Source organism: the organism of the source record quoted next, unplaced genomic scaffold (genome assembly GCF_019419815.1).
Source record: "Pyrus x bretschneideri cultivar Hongxiangsu unplaced genomic scaffold, Pyrus_bretschneideri_v1 Contig40, whole genome shotgun sequence".
Lineage (NCBI taxonomy): Eukaryota > Viridiplantae > Streptophyta > Magnoliopsida > Rosales > Rosaceae > Pyrus > Pyrus x bretschneideri.
In genome coordinates, this window is record NW_025999724.1 from 4,332,068 (window position 1) to 4,356,415 (window position 24,348).

The window sequence follows — 24,348 nt, forward strand, 5'->3', positions numbered from 1 at the left end:
GACCATGTTATCCTTGGACGTTTGCTGAATATTGACAAAATTAAATTCTGACACTGAAGAAAACTAATTAGTTTCTTTGCCAGAACGCAATTCAACGTAGTAATATACATACACACTCCATTAACGGAACGGCAACGTAAAAATAATTTTGAAGGAACACACTACTTAAGTATTCAAATTTTCTAATTCCTATTTCATTATGTGCATTTTCTAAAAATAAAAGTTTTAGGTTTAAATTTCAGAATTCTTGATTAATCTCAAATGCAGTCGGAATTCTTTAATTCTTCTCGGAGGAGAATGTTTAGAGAACAAAATAGCACTACTAGCCTACTTGGAAACAAATCTGAAACAAACCTTCAGTCCACGAGATAGGAAACTAACTTAGAAATTGTTGGAACCAAATTCGAGCACCTCCTTGAACGGTGGATGAGCGCAAATCAAAGTAAACTTGGGCAAACTACAAGATAGTAAACAACAGTAAGCAAGCCTAAGACCGGGGGATGGGGAGTGTGTCCCAGCCAAAGGCTCTCCGACAGTTAAGTTAGTGAATGACTTTAGACTTAAAGCAGTGGGCAAGAGAATTGAAGTGTTTATTAGATTGCGTTATCATAGATGAACCCTAGATGAATGTATTTATATCAGGGGAAGAGAGACATTTTTTAGGATAGAATCCTTGTTCTAAGATAGGAGAATCCTAGAGGATATCTAGAAGTAGATATTGCACCCTCATATGAGTTATGATTACTTGCAGTGTACATCAATCCCTAGGTTATAGGAACTCCAAGACTTAAGGGATTTGATTGTGTCTATATCTAGGTCAAATCGCATGCCTTTTGGAACAAGCATGGGCATCCAGCAAAGTCGCTAGGATTCCACCTAGTCCCCCGAAGTTGAGTGATGGTGGTATCGCCAGTGTTCTAAAAATCGGCCTAGGCGACCGCCTAGGCGCTGGGTGGCGAAGCTCCAACCCGATTTAGACCAAAACATTCAATTAGGCGGGAAAGACTTAGGTGGCAGCCTAAGTGGCGCTAGGCGGTTATTTAGGCAGTTTGAATCTCGCTGCAATTCTCCTTCAGCATTCTACCCAACTTTTGGCTTTGAAGCGGCTGCGCTTTCAATCTTGAGTGGGCTATCTTGGACTTCGTACCTAAGACCCCGTAATGATGATGTGTCCTGTCTGTTGCATAAACATAAAAAATGAGAATTCTCCTTCAGCATTCTACCCCTAAAGACACAACAATCGAGTTTGTTGATCTCAAGGCAAACTAGTTCGTATTCAACGGTAAGATGATTTGAAATATCTTCTTTAAATATCTGTCGTACCACTGCCTTCACTCTCTTCCTGAATTACCAAATCTCCTTTATCATCTAAAGAGCACTTCAATGTTACATTTGTCATTGTTAGCCTTCTTGTATTCAAACGAAATCGCGGCTGCCAGTCCTTCTGCCTAACCTGCTCAACCTGCTATTCTGGATAACCCCGAAGCCCCATGGTCAAGGTTTGCAACAAGGGTGAGGAACAAGCTTTTCTCGCAGTCACAACCACCTTCTCAACGGGTGTCGTGCCTGGTGGGAAGATAGTGATGATGTAACGGCCAAACTTCCCCCACCTATTGATCCCCTTCGTCCTTGCACTAAGATCCATCCTTGTTACCTCGATTGGTGTTGAGATTCCCCTTGTCGGCGCTGTGGAAGGAGATCCTCACGCATTTCCAAATTGGTATATGCAATCTCACTCATACTTTCATCCGCATTATACTCTGCTTCGAACGCCTGAAAGAATGGCATCACATCGAACTGGGCTTATCTGAATTTCACGTTCTCTACACATTCCGGTGAAGCACTAATACTCGTTACTTCGTGGTCATGATAAAGATTGGTATACAGACGTTCTCTTGGTAAAGGGAAACTGGGATGATGTTATATCCGAACCGAGAGTTCCCTGTAAGCCGGGAAAAGACATCGATTGCATAATAGATGATCAGAATCTCAACAATGCAGCCTTGAATTCATTGACAGGGCCTTTGAAATCATTCTTACTCCGCAGGAGCTGGAATCGGCTCAGTGCGTCGGGGAGAAAGTGCCTGGGAAAGACGGCATATCGTCTCAAACCTCCTTTGTTGTTCGTAGTCGAATAAGATACCCAATTAGATTGGGTTCAATAGAGTTAATCAGTCATCCTTTCACGATGCCATTCTCCGTTCGCCATTTATTAAAGGCCGGGTCAGTCGTAGGGGTTATGGATTGCTTCCAAAAAAACATCCCAATTTTGGATAGTTCCAAACCATCAATATTTTTTTTAAATAACAATGAAGCTATCATGACACGTTTTTTAGAGTATGAAATCTCGGCATGGAATGAAAAATTGGTAATTAAATCCAAAATTTGCTCTCTCTATATAGTCCATCTTTCCAATAATTATTACACCCAAGCCCAAATCATCAATATTTGTTTTAAATAATAATGAAGTTATCATGACACGTTTTTTCACTCAAGCCCAAACTCCAAGTTCAAGCCCAAATTTGCTCTCTATAATCCATCTTTCCAATCACTTAGTAAGAAAGACAAATTGTTATAAAGTGTGAGAAACTTTTAGTAGTGAGCAATGTGGGACAATAAAATAGGAAGAGATTTCCACATAAAAACTCATATACATATATATATATATATATATATGTATATATTCCAGGCCTTTTAAGGGAATGGATCTCCATTTAAAAAAAAAAAAATGGGGACACCTTCTTAACTATTAGATTTGACTTTAATAAAATTCTGTAGTTGAGATTAAATCACAGGCCACAGAATCTCAACCACATAATTTCATTAAATCCAAATCTAACGGTCAAGAAAATGTCCTCATTTTTTTTGAAAAAATAAGAATTCCTTCCCTTAAAGGTATATATATAGAAAAATTCCTAACCACATTCTCTTGTTTATGTTAGCAGATGACAAAATGCATCATGAAGAAAGCTAATAATTAGCATATCTTTGCCAACTCTTGCTTTTGCTATCTCTGGTTTGGTAAATGTTGTTAATTATAAAATTTTAATGTAAATAAATAATGAAACTGAATGTGCTAATTTTGTAAGTTTTCAAATTTTGGTTCGATTGTCAAAAAAAAAAAAAAAAAAAAAAAAAAAAAAAAAAGAAACTTAAAAACTATAATGGTTACAAAACGGGTAAGTGATTCATTTTCAATATAGATCTCATGTAAAACAAATGGCTAAGTGAATTGAAGACGAAATAGACCGATGGAAATCAAAGGGACACAACAGGAATTTTTAGATTTAGCGTTCGAGCACTGATTTAGGCCCATGATACCTTTATGAAAAAAAAATGACATAACATTTCAAACCCACAGCATTACCGTGATATATGATGAATTTTGGTCATCCGATGCCATTTAGCTTCCAGAACAGCATTTTAAATTATTTAATAAAACTCAGACTTTTATTTTCGTAAGAACCTTGAGCTTCCCCAGGGGATTGTGATTAAGTCATTAAAATCGTTGGCTTCCCATGTAATAATATCATCTTTCAATCAATAATCAAACAAACCTTTCAGTTTTCAACCAAAATCTGGTGAACTTCAGAACTTGTTCTTCAAGGGCTTAAGTTGGTATCCCCGTTACCCTTGTGCTGCATCAAGATCCCACCAATTAAATTATGAGCAAGAGCTATGCATGACCCTTGTGACACGGAGAAAACGCTAGAATCTTACCTTCGATCCAAATATCTGATTTTTGTTACAATTGTTATTTTCATTGCAGGAGAATGTGGCGGAGACAATAATTCCCAAATCCTCCAGCTTTCGGATCATGCAAACGTCCCACCTCAAAAATGATTGCGATCCCTTATTTAACCGCGTTAACCACGTACTTCAGCTATGGATTGCTTTTCGTTTTCGGCCAAGTCAGAGATTTCTTCCGCAAAATCATCGACTGGTGGAGTGCATTCCGTAATCATTGTACATAATTTGTTGTTTAGCTTTTCCTGTAATTTTATGTTAAAAAAAAAAAAAGCATTGCTTTGTTGCAAAAATCAGGGTTATGCTCAAATCTGTTTAGGACTTGAAGATTTCTATATTCGCCAGCTTTATCTTCGAATTCAGGTATTTTGTTATTGATTTGATTGTGTTATATTTCTTGAGCTATATGAAATGGATGCAGCTGGCCCTGCAATTAATCTTGAATTCCATGGAGTCCCATAAACATAATTATTGATAACTCTGGTTAATTTTTTAAAGTTTTGACTGTCAAGATGTTTCAATAGGCTTGTTGCAAGTGCTCCTGATGCTTGGTTTGATGTGGTTGAACGCTACTCCAATGACTACAACAAAACACTCAAGTAATGATTACAAATTTCCTCCGATTTCGCAATTTCATGTATATTTCACGCCTTTTGTTATGTTTTCTTGATTTATATTCTGATTGTGTAACTTGGCTGATGCAGGCTAACCAAAAAAACCAGTAGATGCCATAACTCGGGATCTTACAATTACCTTGGCTTTGCTGCATCTGATGAGTACTGCACACCTCGCTCTATTGAGACGTTGAAAAAATATTCCCCCAATACTTGTAGTAGCCGAGTTAATGGCTGTTGGTATACTAATACTACTTTGCAAGGAAAATTTGTTTGAACTATTTTTCTAAATGAATTTACCATGATACGCTTCTATCACCAGGCACCACGGATTTGCATAATGAGCTGGAAGAGTGTGTTGCAAATTTTGTTGGGAAACCTGCTGCTATCGTTTTCGGAATGGGTTATGTCACAAACTCTGCTATCTTTCCTGTTCTGATGGGGAAGGTTTGCATTTTTCTCAAATGTATGAGTTCTAATTTTGTGTTTACATTCCTTATCTGAATATGTGCCATTTGACTTTACAAGGAGGCTTGATTGTTGGTGATTCTTTGAACCACAACTCCATTGTCAATGGCGCAAGAGGATATGGACCTAGAGTTTGTGTTTTCCAACACAATAATAAGTTCATTAGTTACTATATTGTATAGCGTGGATGCTGAGGATTTGTTCTTGGCATCAAATTCTACATTTCAGGTTTTAAATGATAGCGTATATTTTTATACAAAGAGAGCACACTGAGGGAAGTGTTAGTTTATATTTAATTGCAAAGACTGGGGTTAGGCAGGAGTTTTGCAAGTAAATGACAGGTTTTTCTGTTATTTGCCTGTTTTTCTAATCCGTGTTATGGATTTATTTAATTGCTCGAATGAAAGGGCTGTTAATCGGATACGCATTTCCAATATGTTGCTTCGCTCTGTGAGATATTGATGATAACATGAATAGAGTTTCGCTCTGTGAGATATTGATGATAATGTTGAAAATCAATGTCAAAGATGTTGAAAATCAATGTCAAAGTTAGGTATGGAAAATTAGGCAATGTTAGGCATGGTTGAATAAAAATAAATTAGGTGAAATTAATGTGTTTTGTGTGGTAATAAATAATCTTAGTTTATTCATTTGGTTTGCTATAAATACCCAAGTTCTCAAGCATTGTAAATCATCCAAGGAAAAACAAAGCCTAGAGCTAAATAAGAAAAGCTTTGCTAACTAGTTTGTTTTGTGAGCTTTCTTTAAGAGTGTGTTCTATTTTCTTCTTCTTGGGATCATTAGAGTTATCTTGGATACTCTTCTTATTCAACAATTGGTATCAGAGCCAAGTCGGTCAGGGATCGTTCTTGGTAGAGCATTGGTTGTAAAGTCTCTTGGAATTCCGAGTATGCTCTGTGGTTGCAGTTTTGACTGATCTTCCACATCAGAAAAGGTTTCTTGAGATTATTGCTGGGGTTATCACAAACCTTGAGAGGGAGCTTCTTTGTGTCGAGAGTAGTGTATTACTCTGCACAGTAGTCACTCAAGCTTGTTCGGTATAGTCAAAGTCTTGCCGATACGATGGGTGATCTTCAAGTTGTTGGAGGAATCAAGAAGCTCAACAACCAAAACTATAACACGTGGGCAACGTGTATAGAGTCTTACCTTCAAGGTCAAGACTTGTGGGAGGTTGTCGGTGGTAGTGAAGCTACACAACCGGCAGCGGAAGATGCTAACGGCGTCTTGCGGAAGTGGAAAATTAAAGCAGGCAAATCAATGTTTGCTTTAAAGACCACAATAGAAGAAGAAATGTTGGAGCACATTCGGGATGCTAGAACGCCAAAGGAAGCATGGGACACTTTTGTTACACTCTTTTCGAAGAGGAACGATACAAAATTGCAACTTCTCGAGAATGAGCTGCTATCGATGGTACAACACGACATGACGATTGCCCAGTACTTTCACAAGGTGAAGTCGATATGCCGCGAAATTTCAGAATTAGATCCAACAGCTCCTATTGGGGAAACCAGGATGAAGAGAATAATTATCCATGGTTTGAGACCCGAATATCGAGGGTTCATTGCCGCTATACAAGGATGGCCGACACAACCATCGCTTGTTGAGTTTGAAAATTTGCTTGCAAGTCAAGAAGCTATGGCCAAGCAAATGGGAGGAGTCTCACTGAAGAGTGAAGAGGAAGCGCTCTACACCAACAAAAGCAAAGGCAGCTTTAAGCAGCGTGCTGGTGGTGGATCTAAAAGAAATGGTGACAAGGAAAAAGGTCATCAAGGAGGAGGGAGTTCTCGGCCAGGGGGAGCTCCGAAGTATCACGGCAACCGTGGTCAGTCCCAGAATAATAAAAGATTTGAGGGCAAGTGTTACAATTGTGGAAAGAATGGCCACATGGCGAAAGATTGTTGGACCAAGAAAGAGCCTGTTGAAAGTAATACTGCTACTTCCAGTTCAAAGGAGAATAGTGAAGATGGCTGGGATGCTGAAGCTTTATTCGCTACGGAGGAAGAATGGGACGCAGAAGCATCATCTTGTTGGTGCTCAGAAAATGAAATTGAAGATGATTGGGATGTCGTTGCGTCTCTAGCTGTGGAGGAAGAATGGGACGCAGAAACATCATCTTGGTGCTCAGAAAATGAGGCGTCACCTGACCCAAAAGAGTTTGAAGATACGTTGCAAGGGAAACTGGGAGACCAAGCTGCCCAAATCCAATCAAGTCCAGATGAGCCTGAAGATTTGCTTACTAGAGACGATGTCGACCAAGAAGTACCTAAGAGTCCTTGGCAAACAGGTGTGTACCAACAACCACAAGAAGTTAGACCTAGTAGAGTAGAAGAATCAACTCCACAATCTCAACTCCGAAGGTCAACAAGAGCACGGAGACCAAATCCTAAATATGCCAATGCAGCCATAATTGAAGAAGCAACAGAACCTGAGACGTTCGAAGAAGCATCGCAGAGTTCTGAGTGGATGACTGCTATGAAAGAAGAGCTTGATGCACTTCAGCAAAATTAGACTTGGGATCTCGTGCCAAAGTCAAGAGATGTGAAACCCATATCCTGCAAGTGGGTTTACAAGATAAAGCGTCGTCCAGATGGGTCAATCGAGAGGTACAAGGCACGATTGGTAGCTCGTGGTTTCTCTCAACAGTACAGACTAGACTATGATGAAACGTTTAGTCCAGTGGCGAAGCTTACAACAGTTCGAGTCTTACTTGCACTTGCAGCCAACAAAGACTGGAATCTGTGGCAGATGGATGTGAAGAATGCTTTTCTTCATGGAGAGCTGGATCGGGAGATCTACATGATGCAGCCAATGGGCTTTAAAAGCGAAGCTCATCCTGAGTACGTGTGCAAGTTAAGGAAAGCACTATACGGTTTGAAACAAGCACCCAGGGCGTGGTATGGTAAGATTGCTGAATTTCTAACACAAAGTGGTTATTCAGTAACACCTGCAGATTCCAGCTTGTTTGTCAAAGCCAATGAAGGAAAGCTAGCTATCGTGCTAGTGTATGTGGATGACTTGATCATAACCGGTGATGATGAGGCAGAAATTCTTCGGACGAAGGAGAATTTATCAGTCCGTTTCCAAATGAAGGAACTTGGTCAACTCAAGCACTTCCTTGGTCTAGAGGTTGATCGCACACAAGAAGGAATATTTCTCTGTCAACAGAAATATTCCAAAGATTTATTGAAAAGGTTCGGAATGCTCGAATGCAAGCTGATCTCTACGCCGATGGAGCCAAATGTCAAAATGAGTGCACATGAAGGAAAAGATTTGGAAGATGCGACGATGTATCGACAATTGGTAGGTAGTCTGATCTACTTAACCTTGACTCGACCTGACATTTCTTATGCAGTTGGTGTGATGAGTCGATACATGCAAAATCCAAAGAAGCCTCACTTGGAAGCAGTTCGACGAATACTAAGATATGTGAAGAGTACAATTGACTATGGTCTTTTGTACAAGAAAGGTGAAGACTGCAAGTTAGTTGGTTACTGTGATGCTGACTATGCGGGAGATCATGACACCAGGAGATCAACAACTGGGTATGTGTTTAAGCTTGGTTCTGGAACCATCTCTTGGTGTAGCAAGAGACAGCCGACGGTATCATTGTCAACCACTGAAGCAGAATATAGAGCAGCAGCAATGGCAGCTCAAGAGAATGCATGGCTGGTACAGTTGATGAGTGATCTACATCAACCAGTAGATTATCCAGTACCATTGTACTGTGATAACCAATCGGCAATTCGCTTGGCGGAAAATCCAGTCTTTCATGCAAGAACTAAGCATGTGGAGGTACATTACCACTTTATCAGAGAAAAGGTTCTGCAAGAAGAGATTGAGATGAGACAGGTCAAGACAAATGATCAAGTTGCGGACTTGTTCACAAAAAGTTTGAGTACAGGCAAGCTCGAAAATTTTCGCTGTCTGCTCAGCACAGTGCAAAGAATGAGAGCTGACATTGAGGGGGAGTGTTGAAAATCAATGTCAAAGATGTTGAAAATCAATGTCAAAGTTAGGTATGGAAAATTAGGCAATGTTAGGCATGGTTGAATAAAAATAAATTAGGTGAAATTAATGTGTTTTGTGTGGTAATAAATAATCTTAGTTTATTCATTTGGTTTGCTATAAATACCCAAGTTCTCAAGCATTGTAAATCATCCAAGGAAAAACAAAGCCTAGAGCTAAATAAGAAAAGCTTTGCTAACTAGTTTGTTTTGTGAGCTTTCTTTAAGAGTGTGTTCTATTTTCTTCTTCTTGGGATCATTAGAGTTATCTTGGATACTCTTCTTATTCAACAGATAACATGAATAGAGTTTTACTCATTAAAATTAAAAGAAAAATATGTGAAGCTCAGGTTGGAGGTTGCACCTTTATGCAAGATGGAACTAAATTACTTTTGTATCATTTATTTTTACCTGTTATTATAACAGGATTTAAAATATAGAAACATACTGTTTATAGGATATTAAGGTTGAAGTCATTTAGTTCCAAAGATGCCATAACTAATGTATAATTGAGTGAAATGCCAGTTTACATAGAGATTGTGCTTATTTGTTTTAGGTGGATTACCAAAAGGAGCTCATAACGTATTCTGCGAACAAGATCAACCTTGATCATTTGGATATTTAAAGGAGCCATTGATAAAGGGAAGACGACGAGTTGTGAGCCTGTGTGCCAATTTTGCCAATTTTCTAGACAAGCAGAAACTCTGGCACAGCGACAAGCTTTCATGTTGTGTATTTTAATTAATAGCTGTGAAACCCACTTGTGTGTCGCACCACAGACAGTCTCGCCTCCGTCCTATCCTCCTCTCGCCTCCGTCGTCTTACTCCTCCTTTCTCTGTCTCTGGAATCCTATCGTCATCTTCCTCGCATGCAAGGCTCTGGCCCTCTCAATTGAAACCAAAACGTGTTTCAGGTGCCTAACACAACCTCTCACTACTCACTCACGTCAGTTGGTTTTCGTAATTTGAACTTTTCTTTTTGATAAATTTGTATGCTTTTTGGATTTTTTATGGAAGCTTTGGACCTTTTCTTTTCTAAATTTGTGTGCGTCTGTGGGGTTTTTTTTATGGCAGTTCTGAGGAAGAGCAAGAAAAAGGAAGAACCAATATTAGAAGATCTTCCCAAAGAGTACTATGATGATGTGAGTGCCTTTATCCTTTTACTTGACCAAATGGGTGCTCAAATTTCATGTTTTTTCTGTGATTATATGAGTAAATTTTTGTATTTCGTGTTTGGATTTTGCCAAATTCAATGTTGGTATTTATGGGTTTGGTATTGACTCTCAGTTAACAATGACTTTGGGGAAATTGATTGAGTCTGCATTCAATGTAACTTTTCATGCAATTACATACTGATGAAATAGAATTCAATTTTTTCATTCCCTTCTTTTCTTTTTTTTAAATGAAGTTTCTAATTCTTCATGCAGTCTAAGCCATGAAGGATTTGATAAACCCATAATTGATAACAATGTGCGGCGGCACCAATGGTTTTGGACAAGGAACAAGTAAGTACCATTTTGCTTCATTGTTCCAAAGTATTATGTAGAGATTGCTTTAATATCTTGGCTTCTTTGCTGTATGTGGGGTGTCTGAGATAGGATTTAGGAGATCTGGTTTAGGTTTTGCAGAGAGAGGTAGGGGGTGTCTGAGAGAAATGTGGGAGGATTTAGGCAAGGGATTTCAGGGATTTGTATAGGGTTTCTTTTCTGCGATTTGCAGACAAAGAGATGGGACAAGAGTGAGAGAGAGAGATGGGAGGATTTCTGCGAGGGTAAGGGGAATGGGTAAGGGAGGTATGGGTATGGTTAGGGGATTGGAAAAGCATTTCGTTTTTCATTTGCTTCCTCAAACCTGAGGGATTTCTACGATTGCACAGAGAGAGAGAGATGGGGGTGTCCGTTAGGTGCCCATTAATTGTCACTTTTGTGATTTGTCCACCCTTGATTGTTGTGTGATTCATTCTCACAAACGTTCTATGCACAAGGTTTCATATTATTCCTTCCTTTTAATTTTGATATTGTTGTGCTTAAATTCTGTTTTATTTTATTGGGTGATTAGATTAACAGACCTTGGATATTTTGGTATAATAATTTCACATCATATGTTGCCCTTTGGCATCACCTTAATTGTTCATTAGATGCTAACTTTTAATTATGTTTTCTTTGGGTCAGTCTCCATATGGTACTTTTGTCCATCCTTCTGGAGTGGAGCACTATCTTTCTGATAGCATAAATGCTCGGAGAAATTGCTATGGAGAAAAACAGTTGTTTACTCCGTTCTAGGTATGTTTTTCTTTAGTATTTTAGAGGGATTCTTAACTATTCTCCATTGTAATCTTTACCTTGTATCTATCTCTCTCAAAAGACGATGGGAGTAACAACTGTTGCAAAACAAATTCTCAAATGTATCTAAGTATATACATACATTGGACAAAAACCGAATCTTAAATTGGGCCAGTGAGTTCTACAACATCCTAGTAATGCATATATTCTCACACTTTTAAAAGTTGTATTTCTCAGATATATTGGGAATTTACTTAGTTTTATGTCATTTTCGTAGGGCAATTTAGTAGAGATTTAGCACATAAAAGAAGATGCGTGAATCAATACAATTAACCTAATAATGATTTGGTTCAGCATAAAGACCACTGCTAGGGCACTCAAGTCATTTTCTTAATTTATGCACATATATATCATACTTAACCAGCACATGTTTCCAAAGGATGTTAGTGTTCATGCTCTGCTGATATTTTATTCTGTTCATTTTGATTTTGTTTTTCAGTTGTGGTTATAGGATTGTTTTGTCTCTCTATGTTTTTTTTTTCTTTTTTTCTTTTTTTTCCCTCTTTACAGCTTTTCTAAAATTGAACTGTTGTTCTCAATTTTATTATTTGAACCGAGGCCAGTTAGGCTGTGCCTTTAGAAGGTCTCACTGGTTTTAAAGTTGAATGGTGCTAACTGAATATGATGCGTTCATTCTTCGGTGTGTGTGAGTGTGTGTATGCAGTGTATGTGAGTGCATGCAGCGTGGTTAGGTTCATTCCCGCATGGGTTTTCATCTTTTTTTTCATTAAATGGTTAGGTTCATTCCCGCATGGGAGAGGTGTGTGTTTTTGCAATCAAACTGGTATAGACGGATCTTAATCAAATATCATGCCATAGTGTTATTTTGTTTGCATCTATGGAACTATATATTTACTTCGTTGTTGTTAACGGCTTCGCATGTTCTTTCCAAATAATGCTACCTTTTTGGATTTCGTATGAGTGTCCCAGGTCGATTCTGGACCATCAAAAGAGAGATGATCGATGTCATTTGGACTGTGGGCGTCCACTTCAAAATCCCAGTAAACACGTCCTTTTCTTGATTTCAGGCCATGCAAAATCCATGGTGAAAAAATTGACCTCATGTCGTTGGTTTGTGCCTCTGTCCATCTTGGTTCTATTTGTTGCTGCTAGTTCCGATATTTCGTTGTCCTATCTATGCATGATATCAGTGCTACCACTTTTCATGTTCTTATCGATGCTTACATCTTCACTCTTTTCCTTATGTTTCTTTTGCTTAACATGGTTTCGGCTTTTTGAGATTGTGTATTTGATTAACATTTGATCGTATGGTGTTAGAATTTAAATTTGATTGGTTTTTTTAACCAAGATTGTGCGTCCTTTGATGTGAATAAATTTTGCCGGCATTTTTCATGGTGTAATTTTTATTGCATGATCCATTGGTGTCATGTGCATTTTTATCAACAATAATAAGCTTTTTCTCAGTATTGCATACAAGTTTTCTTATAATTGAATATTTGAAATCGCTGGTTTATAATCCTCTTGATTCATGGTCTTAACACCTCTTGATAAAATAACTACAACGTTATCACTTCTTTCATGAGATAGATTTAAACATTCTACCCATTATTGACTTTCTTTAACGAGTCTCACCCATTTGGTATAAAATTAGATGAGGTGACTTCATACCATCTCAAAGTATTGTCAGAATATAATATGATATTTGATTCTTTCTCTTTTTTTTTTTCCACGAGTCTCAATTTGTATTTGAAACAATGTCTAATAAACTTACCAGATCTTCATCGCTTATCATGCTATTACAGGTTTTGTTTTAAGGTTCTGATGGATTAAGCAAAAGCTCCTACCAATTTAGCGAAGTGAACCAAGAATTCAGGGCTTTTATTAATGACATATCACAAGCGATTTTAAGGGTAAATCTAGATGCCAATCGCTATGCAATGTAGTTTTTACCTTTAGCATGTTCTGAGTGACCTTTGAATTTACATGTTGAGTTGTTTTCCTTTTACTATCCTGATATGTATGTGTGTATTACTATTCTGTTTATCCCCATTCTCTGATAGTGTTTACTGCATTGTTTCTACACAATCTCTAATGGTTCCCTTGCTGGACATAAAAGAAATTTCAACTTTTTTTTTTTTCTATTTATTTATTTATCTGCATGTTATTTTGGTTTGTTGAAATTTCAATTATAGTTTGTTTTGTGATGGATGTAAAACATTTTTCTTCAATGATTATATATAGCTTCAGTACATGGTGGTTAACCATGTTTTTCACGATGGATCACTTTCGTTGATTGTAGGTTCGACAGAAAGTTGAAGAACACATATGATCACCTACTTTTTACAAGGTCCTGCTCATACTTAGTTCTTTATTTTAGCATAGATTTTACACTCTTACTTTTAGGGTATGTGTGTGTGTGTATATATATATGTATGTATGTATGAGTTGGCACAGATGCTCAGACATGCCACCCAAGCCTAAGCATTTGAAAATGTTTGTTCTCCTTAGTGATAGAATTTGGCATCTTTCAGTACACGATGGAGGTATCCAGGTCTCTCTTGTCTCTTTTTCCCCCTCCCTATATGTAGTTTAATATAATTGAACAGCTCTATTTATTTAAGATTTAGTTGCATTCGTAATTACTGAAATTTGTTGCAAGAAATCGGGGGATGAATTTGGTTTCATGGAGAATGTTATCCTGTTTTTTTTCTTATATTGCACGGAATAAAAAAAAAAACAACAACGTATTGGGTGCAAGTACGTGGTTTTTATCATTTATTTCAGTAGTTTGAAAGTTAATTGTGTTTTTGTTGCCGCATCATATAATTATTCAAAATGCTCTTTTTAGCATTTCAATACCATTTGCACGTCTTTGTTAACATTTTGAATACCTTATCCCCAATTTTGAAGATCAATCAAAACACTGTGACATTGCCTCTCTGTTTTTAGTATCTTTGTTTATCTCTTTGAGAGACGAGTGCATGGTGCATGTGTCTTAATTTATTCAGATTAAATGTGTTTTATTCATGCAATTAAGGCGGGTGCATTGAAGTCCGCAACAACGCATGGGCATATTTTCTCATGAATACTATAGTAGAGATGACTTTATATATAACGAGTATTGCTAGGGAGACTAAATTAGCAAATTAAATTATGTGTCACCAATAAAAAAAGAGTACGTTTATTAACAATTAAGTAATAATTCAATCACTAATTTCCACGTCATTTACTTTACAAAATTTTGTCTACAAATTTAATCTCCTTAGCATTATTCATATATATTTAGTCTCCGTTAATTTTCTAGCAATCAAAACCAGTATCCTGTTGAAAAGTTAAAACTGTATGTCAGAATCGCATCGTATATGTCCACTAAAATTGACTACTTGTTTGCTTACTCCAACTAAGGAAACTTGGGTTTTATTGTTTCAACTTTCATATGTTTGTCACGGTATCTCGCCATCGGCAGGTTCAGCACTCCCACTGCCATATGATTCAGTTGTAAACAAGACGAAGCACAGTAAGAAGACATATATGGCAAAATGTCACCTTCAGAAGGAAGTTTGAAATCGTATATGGCTTTTCACTGGGAGATGGTAAGTGTGAAAGGAAATATTGGCCGTCATGAATTTTATACCGATTTAGCATAAACAAAATAATTAGTGAATTAGAAAAATCGCCCTGCAACTATTGAGTTTTATTGAAAAACACTTCAAGAGTTCAAATAATTAGGGAATGATTAGAAAACTCACCCCACAACTATGTCATGAGCTTAAAGTATTTTTGTCTAAATTGCGATGTTATCATATGCTTAGAAGCCGTCAAATAATCAGCACATATAGCAGAATCGATATCTTGGTGCCTCATTCACCGACGGAAATAAGGATTTCAGCATACGCTAAAGGAATTGTGCACCCTTGCATTTAAATAAACTAGCTAGGGAGAAATGAGCCATCAAAGTATTTGTGTGTGCGCAAGGCATATCAACTCCCTTCCTTGTACAAACGCCCAATTGTTAAGGTGTACAAATTTCGGGCACTGGCGCAGAGCTGGTTCAAGAAAAAAAAAACACAAAATTCACTCTCTGAAAGTAATGACGAAGAAGGTTCCTATGCATATATATTTATGTGTGTGTGTGTGTGTGTGTGTGTGTGTGTGTGTTAGAGGAGGGCTCAAAATCTAGGACCTTCAACGCTCTCAGCGTAAAAGCGATTTCTCCATCAAATTCCTTGTAATCAAAAGCATCCTAACTAGAATCCAACACTAGGCAAATACACCTTAGAATTTATCGCTCTGCTACAATATTGTAGTAGGATGAGAAGGATGTCAAGGAAAAGCCACTAAACCTAGCCCAATATGGTGAATTGTTCTGAGATTGCTTCATCTTGCTTTCTCCTTTGTTTTCGTTTACTTTTAAGCATACGTCTTTTCTTTTACAACATTTGCATTACCTTCCAGTCGATTACCATTTTGGTTTTAAGATTTGTACACTTGTTTGATTATTTTTTTATCCGTGGAATGGTTAAAACCAGTTTTAATGCATATCTATGGCTTCTCTAGGAAAAAAAAATTGAACAAAATCTTCCTTAGCACTCGAGGCAAAGAAAGGATCTAGACTAAACCAACATCCCACTTACGGCACAATCTCTTGGTCCAGAAATTGATTAAATGCATAAAAACACACATACAAACACTCAATCACTCTCTGTCTGTTGGCAGCATCAAATAGTAGAACGCTCGCAGGCACCTTTTCTCTCAAGCCTTCTTTTAGCACTGTGAGCAAAACCCCATTCAGGGAAAATAATTTATCGAGGAGACCTAATAAGCCGCACATATTGGCATCCAACATAATATTTGGCACATTTTGAACATCTGTCTGTCCTATGTTTTATTACAAGCTAAGGAATCCAAACATCTTTCTAGTTGTTGTTGTTATTATTATTATTCCATTGATGGATCTTTTAGTATTTCACATCGATGAACCCTAAGTACCTGAATCAAACAAGCCCTCATCTCACACAGCTTGGATACCAAGCGAAATAACACAAAATACAAAAGTGATACTTAATACTTAGATGTGGTGATATTCTTTAGAAAGCTTTTAACAGTCTAGGTACTATCTGCAGATAATCATATTGTAAGTTTGTGATTATTTTTAATTCATATACCTCATCAATTGTATACCGATCGGTATGTTTAAGAAACAGTATACTGTACCCTACAAAGAGTACAAAAAATGCCATAATTTAACATTAAAATCCCAGCTGATTCAAGCACTTAAAGGTATCCAAAAAAACAAAAATAACAAACAACACCTCATGCATGTCCTATATATATAGCCAACTCAAGGATCCGAGTTCTTCAAACCAACATAAACCAAAGCAGGAGAAGAAAGAAGATGAAGAACAAGATTTATTCAGGTGCTTTTCTCTTCATCTTAATTATTCTTGCTACGAATTGGTTGAGCATTGAAGCTCAAAAATGCAAACCTAGTGGCAACATTAGGGGGAAAAAGCCTCCTCGAGGAAAATGTAACAAAGGGAATGACTCCGAGTGCTGCAAAAAAGGCCAGCTTTACCCCATCTTCAAGTGCTCGCCGCAGGTGTCTAAGCAAACGAAAGCAACCTTGACCATCAACAGCTTTCAAAAGGGTGGTGATGGCGGCGGTCCATCAGCATGTGATAATAAGTACCACTCGGATAAGACCCCTGTTGTGGCATTGTCAACGGGGTGGTTCAACAAAAGGAGACGGTGTTTAGGCCATATTACCATCCATGGTAATGGAAGGAGTGTCAAAGCGATGGTTGTCGACGAGTGTGACTCCACCATAGGATGTGATGCCGAGCACGATTACCAGCCTCCGTGTCCTAACAATATTGTTGATGCCTCTAAAGCTGTTTGGAAGGCCTTGGGAGTGTCAGAAGGTGACCCCAGACGGGGTTTTATGGATATATTCTGGTCTGATGCCTAAGTGAATGTTTTCCTCCATTTTCCAATAAAAACTAGTGTGAAAGGTTCAATGCTTTTGTTGGCTAGTTCATGCCTCATAGTGCTACTGTCTTAAGAGTGTGAAGCCGTACAAGATGTTGTACAGGATCATCTCTCTTGTTCCTTATTTCCTATTTCCAAGTTGTTGGTGGATAAAGTTCACTTGAATTAGTGAAATGAATAATGTTTTTTTTTTTTTCTGTCATGTAATTACTATGTTGTTTTTTTATTGTGTGAATGACATGTTTTGTTGTTAAGCTGTCAAATTTAGTACACTCTGCATTCGTAGTATAGTCCAAATAACCAATCATTTTTAATTTGACATTATGACAGTATGATCATTAATATGATATTAACAATAAACATCTAAATTACAATAAAATGTTAACAACAACAAAGTTTTATCCTACTAAGTCGGATCAACTGCATGAATCCTAAAATGTCACTGGGCTTGGTCTTGCCCCAAGTAGCTCCAAGTACTCAATATCTTTTCTTAAAGACTTTTTTGCAAGTCTACTTAGGTCTTAGGTTCACATGTCCAAACCAATTTAACCCATTTTCTCTCATCTCATCATCAATTGCGCCTACTCCTCCTTTACCTCAAATATCCTCGTCCTTAAAATATGTCATTTCTCGTGTGTCTACACATCTAACGAAGCATTCTCAACTCTACTACATTCATTTTTTTGCATGTGTTGATGCTTGACCGCCCAACATTTTATGCTATAAAGCATTGAAGGCTTTATTGTCATCCTATAAAAATTTCCTTGAGTTTTAAAGCCTTACGATGATCGCACAATATAAACAACCAATGCACTTTTGCACTTCATCCGTCCAGCTTGTATTATATGGTTGAGATTATGAAGTACTTTTTTCTTGTCTTTCATTGAAAAGATTAGAATTAACCGCATTCTTTGTAGCCAGAAAGTGACCCCAAAACCATAGCCACTATAGAAACTTCTATAGTTGCATGTCTCCTTGCTTACATGTCCATTTAAATCTTCCCTTATAAGTAGCTTCTCCATAAATCTGTATAGACTCATTTGCATCTTATGGACTCATTTTGCATCAGTATTAGTCCCAAGTTCAGTTGGCCCTTACAAAATCCGAAAGGATATTCTTTCTAGCAATTTCTTTAATTATGGATTTTTAGCATCTTTTTTAGTGGTAAATTATCAGGTATTTGAGTCATCCAAGAGCATTGTCTCACCCAGATGGTGATATAAAAAAAATATAAAATATAAAATAAAATAAAATAAAAGCAGCTTTTCGACGTTTTTGTTACTTGATCTCTGCCGATAATCAGATTGCGCGTTTAGTCATTTACCTCACTTTATTGTATTACAAAACACCAAGTACTTGAAGCAGAATACTTTCTCCATAGAAGACTACAAACATGTCATAATTTGACACCCAATGTTTTAAAAGACGAACGCATACGCGATGTTTTTAAAACACCGATATTACCAAAGCAAAAGAAGGAAGATTGAAGAAGAAGATCATGATCAGACTTATGCAGGTGCTCTTCCCTTCAGCTTAATCATTATTGTAACAAACTGGTTAAGCATCGAAGCTCAAATGTGCAACCCTAGTGGCAATATAACGGGAAAAAAAGGTTCCTCCAGCTCCAGGACAACAATGCAACCAAGAGAATGACATATCTCGGTTTTCTCGGTAAAACAACAGTTCATACTGATTGCATATTAATCTTATGTCGCAAAGAAAAATGACTGGAAGTCACTGGTGCTGCTTTACCAGTTCATCAATCTTTGAATGTCAAGTTTCTTGAATAGCTTTGACAAAGTAGGAGGTATGATTCAACCATATTTATAGATGCTTGAAAATGCAGAACAGTACATCAATAGGAGTAGCACTAACCGGGTTCACAACAGTTTGCATACATCTGTGTGCACTTCCATGATTGACAATAAACAATAAACAGAACACCAGCAGATACGCGTTACAATTTACAAGTACTGCCATGAAAATCCAAAATCGGAGACACTGGCAGGACAAACTTTACCACATCTGAGTAGACCTTTTACAACATACTATCTGTCCTTGCTGGCAGCCTTCTAAAGAAGTTAACCGGGGCTGATGGCATCTTACCCCTGAACCTCGGGTGCCTCATGAGGTAAACACCACCAAGAAGAACCAGAACCTGGAAAGGTGTCACGTACAACACAATAGAAGCCACAAGACAGAAGGTAATATATAAAATAGTGGCACGAGGATCGCGCCAATTGAGAAGTGCCTGAAGCCGCTCCCCTTGGGTTGCAACATCTCCCACCACAGTTTGAATCCTTCCAGCAACACTCCTCAAGCGATCATACCTCATTCGAACTATATCTGAACTCCGGGATGTGGGGAATGTGTCAAATTCTTCATCAAGCTCATCAGGGTGCACAGCATCTGCATATGAGATCCTTGTGTTCATATGAGGAGGGTACCTTGGGCGGTACCTCCAGTTCCAAATCCCTATCAGAAACATGTATAGGAAAACAGTTGGCAAAATCAATTCGGGGAAGCACACAAGCATCACGAAAAGAACATGTACTAGCACGGTAGTGATGGGATTCTTCCACGCAGAGACTTCTCCGAACCATTTTGCAACAGCAAACAACCCTGCAAAAACTGACATCAGTCTGAAAAAGTTTGCCTTGCTTCGCCTCATGCTCCAAAGATGAGAATCTGCATCAGACATGAATTCAACTACTTCCCTCCTCAGAGGTGGTTCTGCCCGACTAACACGAGCTGCAACTATGTTGACAGCTTGGTGACGTAACATATCCTGCTGCATCACAGTCAATGGCCTTGTATAATGCATCTTCGGCAAAAGTGGTTTAGAGTATTTAAACATCATGTTAACAAATGAAGTGCACGTAAATCTAATTGCAAGATGCAATTCACCCATCTTTTTGACACCTGAAGGATGAAGGACTAGTAATGGGTAATTGTGTGTGTAGACACGGCCAGTCTCAAGGGTAGAGATTCGAATCCAGACCTTGCCAATTTTCAGATCCCTGCCGCTGCCGTTTATATTACCAATCTGACTGTTATCAAAAACCCCAACAGTGAGAACTGTGGCAGGATCATATACATCCCATGTGTACTGCTCATTGTATTTTGGGCTTAGGCTGTTATTTATGGTTCGAGTACGAACCCATTTGTGCCCATACTTTGCTACACAATATGTGTCTGACATACCCTTCCCATCCCTTGTTTTCATTGGGTGCAACCCTTCAGCATTTAGAATTCCGAGCTCCAACACACCAATATGTGACTTCCATAGCTGCTTAGCTGTGGGTCGAAGGTCGCTGCTGTAGTGAGTTGACTCATCAAGCACATGGTACCCTCCATCAAGGCAAACACGGAGATGGATTCTACTGGAAAACTTATCTTTATCTTTATCTTTCTTCCGTTGCTCCCCCTCCATGGCATCTGACATGTGCTTTTCAAGGTTAAACCACCGGCCACGGATTAATCGATCATCTGCACGCCTCTCAACAGCGTTCAATGGTATAACTACCCTGCCTAAGGTCTCATCTTTGCTTGGACCTACACGATCTTCAACTGAAACGATCAGATGATCGTCAAAGGGTTCAGCAGCAACAAACATCAGGTCCTCATTCCACACTGGGTTCATAGCTCGAGATTGAACTGGTTTTGTCTTTAAAACCTGATTACCAATCTGTACTTTTGCATATGCATCTGGGAAGCGGGACCTGTCGTGCAGAACCAAGTCCTGTGCTTCAATCACATTTACTCGAACATACCATAGTCTTGGTGAATGGTAAACTTTTGAACGGATGTGTCCATAAGCAACCGAAGAACCATCATCAGGACCAATTGCATCCGAATGCCAGGCCTCTGGAAATGCCTCATCAGCTTGTGTGCCAAACCATACTGCAAGCATCAGTTCTCCTTTGTCCTTCCTTCCATCCTTGTCTGCGAGCCGATACCATTCTGGAGCCAATGGGCTGTCTGGTGGAACTCGATGAGGAACTTCATGGAGATCAAACCGTACTAACCCAACAAAATCATCTTTCAAAAGATTCTTGTCTTTGACTACAACGTCCAAAACAGATGATTGCTGATTGTCCTTTGCAAAAGCAAATACCTCGTTCCATTCAGGGTTCTGTCTTTTCTCAAAATGCCTTGTAGTTCCTTTGTAGTTACCAACTCTTACTTCAACATATGGATCAAGGCTACCGGTTATATCCTTGTGAGGAAGATCACGGGCTTTCACAACTCGTACAAACAGGTATTGCATCTTTTCAACAAGGTCATAGGTGCCAGATGGCCTGTCTCCAGGTATGACTCGCCCTCCAACAATTCGCCCCCCTCCAAGGTAAGGGCTCGTCTCTTTAAGGGAATAATCAGGCACTTGAGCTGATGAACCTGAGTACATGCTGCGAACAACTTTAGAAGACTGTGGTTCAGACCTCATTTCCTGCATCCCATAGTTCACTGACGGCTGCATTGCCGCTGAAGAAATATTCTGCTGCTGTGCTAGGTTGGGGTTTGGAAGGTGATGAAATGTGTGTCTCGACTCAGCTTTATCATTGGACAACATGTTTGAGTTAACATTTGGAACAACTTGTGATTGTGATTGAACATGTGTAGACCGTGAATCTCTGTCCAGAGACGCATCCAGTGCAGGAAGTGGATTTGAGGATCTTATAGACGGGTCATCAGTAACAAAAACTTTTAGACCAAGCTCTCCTTTAACACGTGAAAAAAGGCCTCGCTTCTCCAGAGGGTAGTGCAAAACAACAGCATCAGAATATGGAACAAATGATGTCCCAGTAAGACAAACCTTTCCGAGGAAAGATTTGGAGTTGCCTTTACCATGATGGTAAATACAGGCTTCAAGACTGAGGTTAGAGAGGTTGTTTGGATCAGAAATGTTGAAGTAGAAGCTCTCATTCCAAACAGGATTGAGATCTTTTTCTTTCGTAGTGGTTTGGTATCTCTGATGATCAAAGTGGAGCTCCACAAATGCACTGGCTGCGCCCTGCCCATCTTTGGGCATAAGGTCATGGGCAGCCACAACCTCCACCCCTAACTTGAGGTTCATCGGACTTTGACGATTGAAGCAATACTGCTGAAAAATATATAACTAGGTGCTTAAAGGAATTGGTAACATCGAACGAAGTACCTGAGAATGAACCAAAAAGTTAACTCAAAGTTCGCAGATAATATATCAAATGCCGAAACTAATAGGAAGATAATCCCAAAAAACCCATATATATAGAACAGTGTAATCAGTAAAAAACCAAGTGTTTGAATGAGCATCACAAAAAAGAACGAATGATAATCCCAATTTGCATAGTATAATTACAACTAATCACTTGTTGTCTTCTGGAATCTGATACTATCCATTAACAAATTTACAGTCACCTTTTCCCCGCAGATATTTCGGCAACCAAACAGAACATAAATCTGTTCAAGGGAAAATGGAGTTATACGATTTATCTTGTATGTCCCTTAAAATTGATAATTTAAAAGAAATAAAAAAAAATCAAAAGGGTGATTAGAATCTTAAATCTTTGTATTCAACAAAAGGCAGATTCTGGCAAAAAATATTCAGTGCTTTAGCTACTAAGTATGTGACCTGTAACATCAAGACATTCTGAAAACAAAAGAAAGGGAGAAACAAACAACAAAAAGCCCTCCACTTTTACAAAATTCCAGAGAGTATCAAACAACCAAACTCCCCAGTTTCTTACCAACAAAAAAGGACAAGAACATACAGAATCATCCAAAATCCCTCCTTTTAACTTTCCCCAGAGCCGTAATTTCGTGTTATGCTCATTGAGGATACTAAAACTTAAATATTTGAAAAGTAAGGTATCCAGAAAGAAATGGTATATATCACGTCCCTCTGTTCAGCTAAAGTTGGACGAAAAATGGTATATACCATGTCCCCTTGTTCAGCTAAACTTTCTCAAGAAACAAACAGGAAAATATTCAAACTTTTAATCTTATTTTTCTTAAATTTCAGGAAATTATACAAAACCCACCACCCTTCTTGACAAAATTTCACCTCCAGACACCAAATTTCTTAATTTTCTTCCATGATCATAAACCAATTAACTCAAATAACCATCATTTACCATCCAGAAAGAAAAAGTACCATGTCAACTTCTGTCTAAAGTCTAAATACTCAGAGAAAATACAAAACTTTTCATCCGATTTGGAAAAAATTGGAGGAAATGAAAAATTACTGGAGACCCAGATACATGAGAGATAAGAACCAATTATTATGGTAATTGGTAAAAAAGATAAAAACTTTATCAAGAACAAATAGTCATATATCCACACACAAAAATTCTCTGATTATAAATTCCAAAAATAATAAAAACCCAGAAGAGATTATCTCAAATATTTACCAAGCTTCAATTCCAAACTCCAAAATTCACAAATTTCCTCAATGATCAAAAACCCCATTAGTTAAAACAACCATAATCTACCATCCAACACAAAAGCACCCAATAAAGTACATAAAAACAACATTAAAAAGAAGCTCTCACCTTGGTTTTTGAGCTTGACAGGTTGAGTTCAGAAGCTCTCAGCTTTTTGGGAGATTGATTGAATTGAACCCAAGAACATAGACCAGAAGAAACTCTTATACACAAGACACAAAACTGGAGAGAAATGGAAATGAAGGGTGAGTGAGTTTTCTGGGAGGGTTCCAAGAGAAAGAGAGTCGTGGAATACGAGTTAAAAATGGACTTTGATTGGCTAGAGAGAGAGGGGGTGGGGGGGTCCTACTCTGTTATACGACTCTGAAAGGATGAGTGTCCTGGTTTGTATTTACTCGGAGGCGCATTTGTGCGAAAGACTGGAAAAACCAATAGACGTTAGACAACAAATCATTACGGGTTGGCTCGGTGATTGAGGACGAACTCAGATTCATTTTTTCACACGATAAGTCTTGAATTTGATTCTGACGTTGGTGAATTACAAGATCTCGAGAGAGATTAAAAAGCATTTATAAATCTTTCTAATCTCTAAAAAAGTTAACTACAGAAACAAAATCAATAACTAATCTCTTTTTAAAGAATTAATAAAAAATATTAGACAACGAGTAACGTAAGTTACGTAACACACTTGTGCGTTTAAAGGACAATCTGTGTACTCGCTGGGTACAGTTTCCCTTTATTTTTAATTCAATTTTGGTGTTGCGTAACTTACGTTACC

At 38.1% G+C, this 24,348-nt stretch overlaps 2 protein-coding genes and 1 long non-coding RNA gene across 4 annotated transcripts; 2 read left to right on the plus strand and 1 right to left on the minus strand.

The window, feature by feature from the left end:
• The first annotated feature begins 9,653 nt into the window (after window positions 1–9,653).
• Window positions 9,654–10,327, plus strand: LOC125469185. The gene is made up of 3 exons (XR_007251534.1): window positions 9,654–9,768; window positions 9,929–9,996; window positions 10,282–10,327. It is a non-coding gene; the product is annotated as an uncharacterized LOC125469185 (long non-coding RNA).
• A 6,225-nt stretch (window positions 10,328–16,552) lies between these two features.
• LOC125469076 (kiwellin-1-like) lies at window positions 16,553–17,125 on the plus strand. Its single transcript, XM_048565973.1, has one exon. It carries the CDS (start codon window positions 16,553–16,555, stop codon window positions 17,123–17,125), a length of 573 nt encoding a protein of 190 aa, XP_048421930.1.
• A 1,828-nt stretch (window positions 17,126–18,953) lies between these two features.
• Window positions 18,954–24,062, minus strand: LOC125469075 (FT-interacting protein 7-like). 2 transcript variants are annotated; one of them, XM_048565972.1, is made up of 3 exons: window positions 23,679–24,062; window positions 22,546–22,587; window positions 18,954–22,303 (listed from the first exon to the last, which is right to left on the minus strand). In XM_048565972.1, exon 3 carries the CDS (start codon window positions 22,220–22,222, stop codon window positions 19,184–19,186), a length of 3,039 nt encoding a protein of 1,012 aa, XP_048421929.1. In that variant the 5' UTR covers window positions 22,223–22,303; window positions 22,546–22,587; window positions 23,679–24,062; the 3' UTR covers window positions 18,954–19,183. The 2 variants fall into 2 exon arrangements, with proteins under 2 accessions (XP_048421929.1, XP_048421928.1); XM_048565971.1 differs by lacking the exon at window positions 22,546–22,587 and having other exon boundaries at window positions 23,679–24,061.
• Window positions 24,063–24,348: the final 286 nt, after the last annotated feature.

Excerpts from the sequence above, each read along its gene's own strand:
- LOC125469075 (XM_048565972.1), bottom strand. The coding sequence starts at position 22,222 with ATGAACCTCAAGTTAGGGGTGGAGGTTGTGGCTGCCCATGACCTTATG.
- LOC125469076 (XM_048565973.1), top strand. The coding sequence starts at position 16,553 with ATGAAGAACAAGATTTATTCAGGTGCTTTTCTCTTCATCTTAATTATT.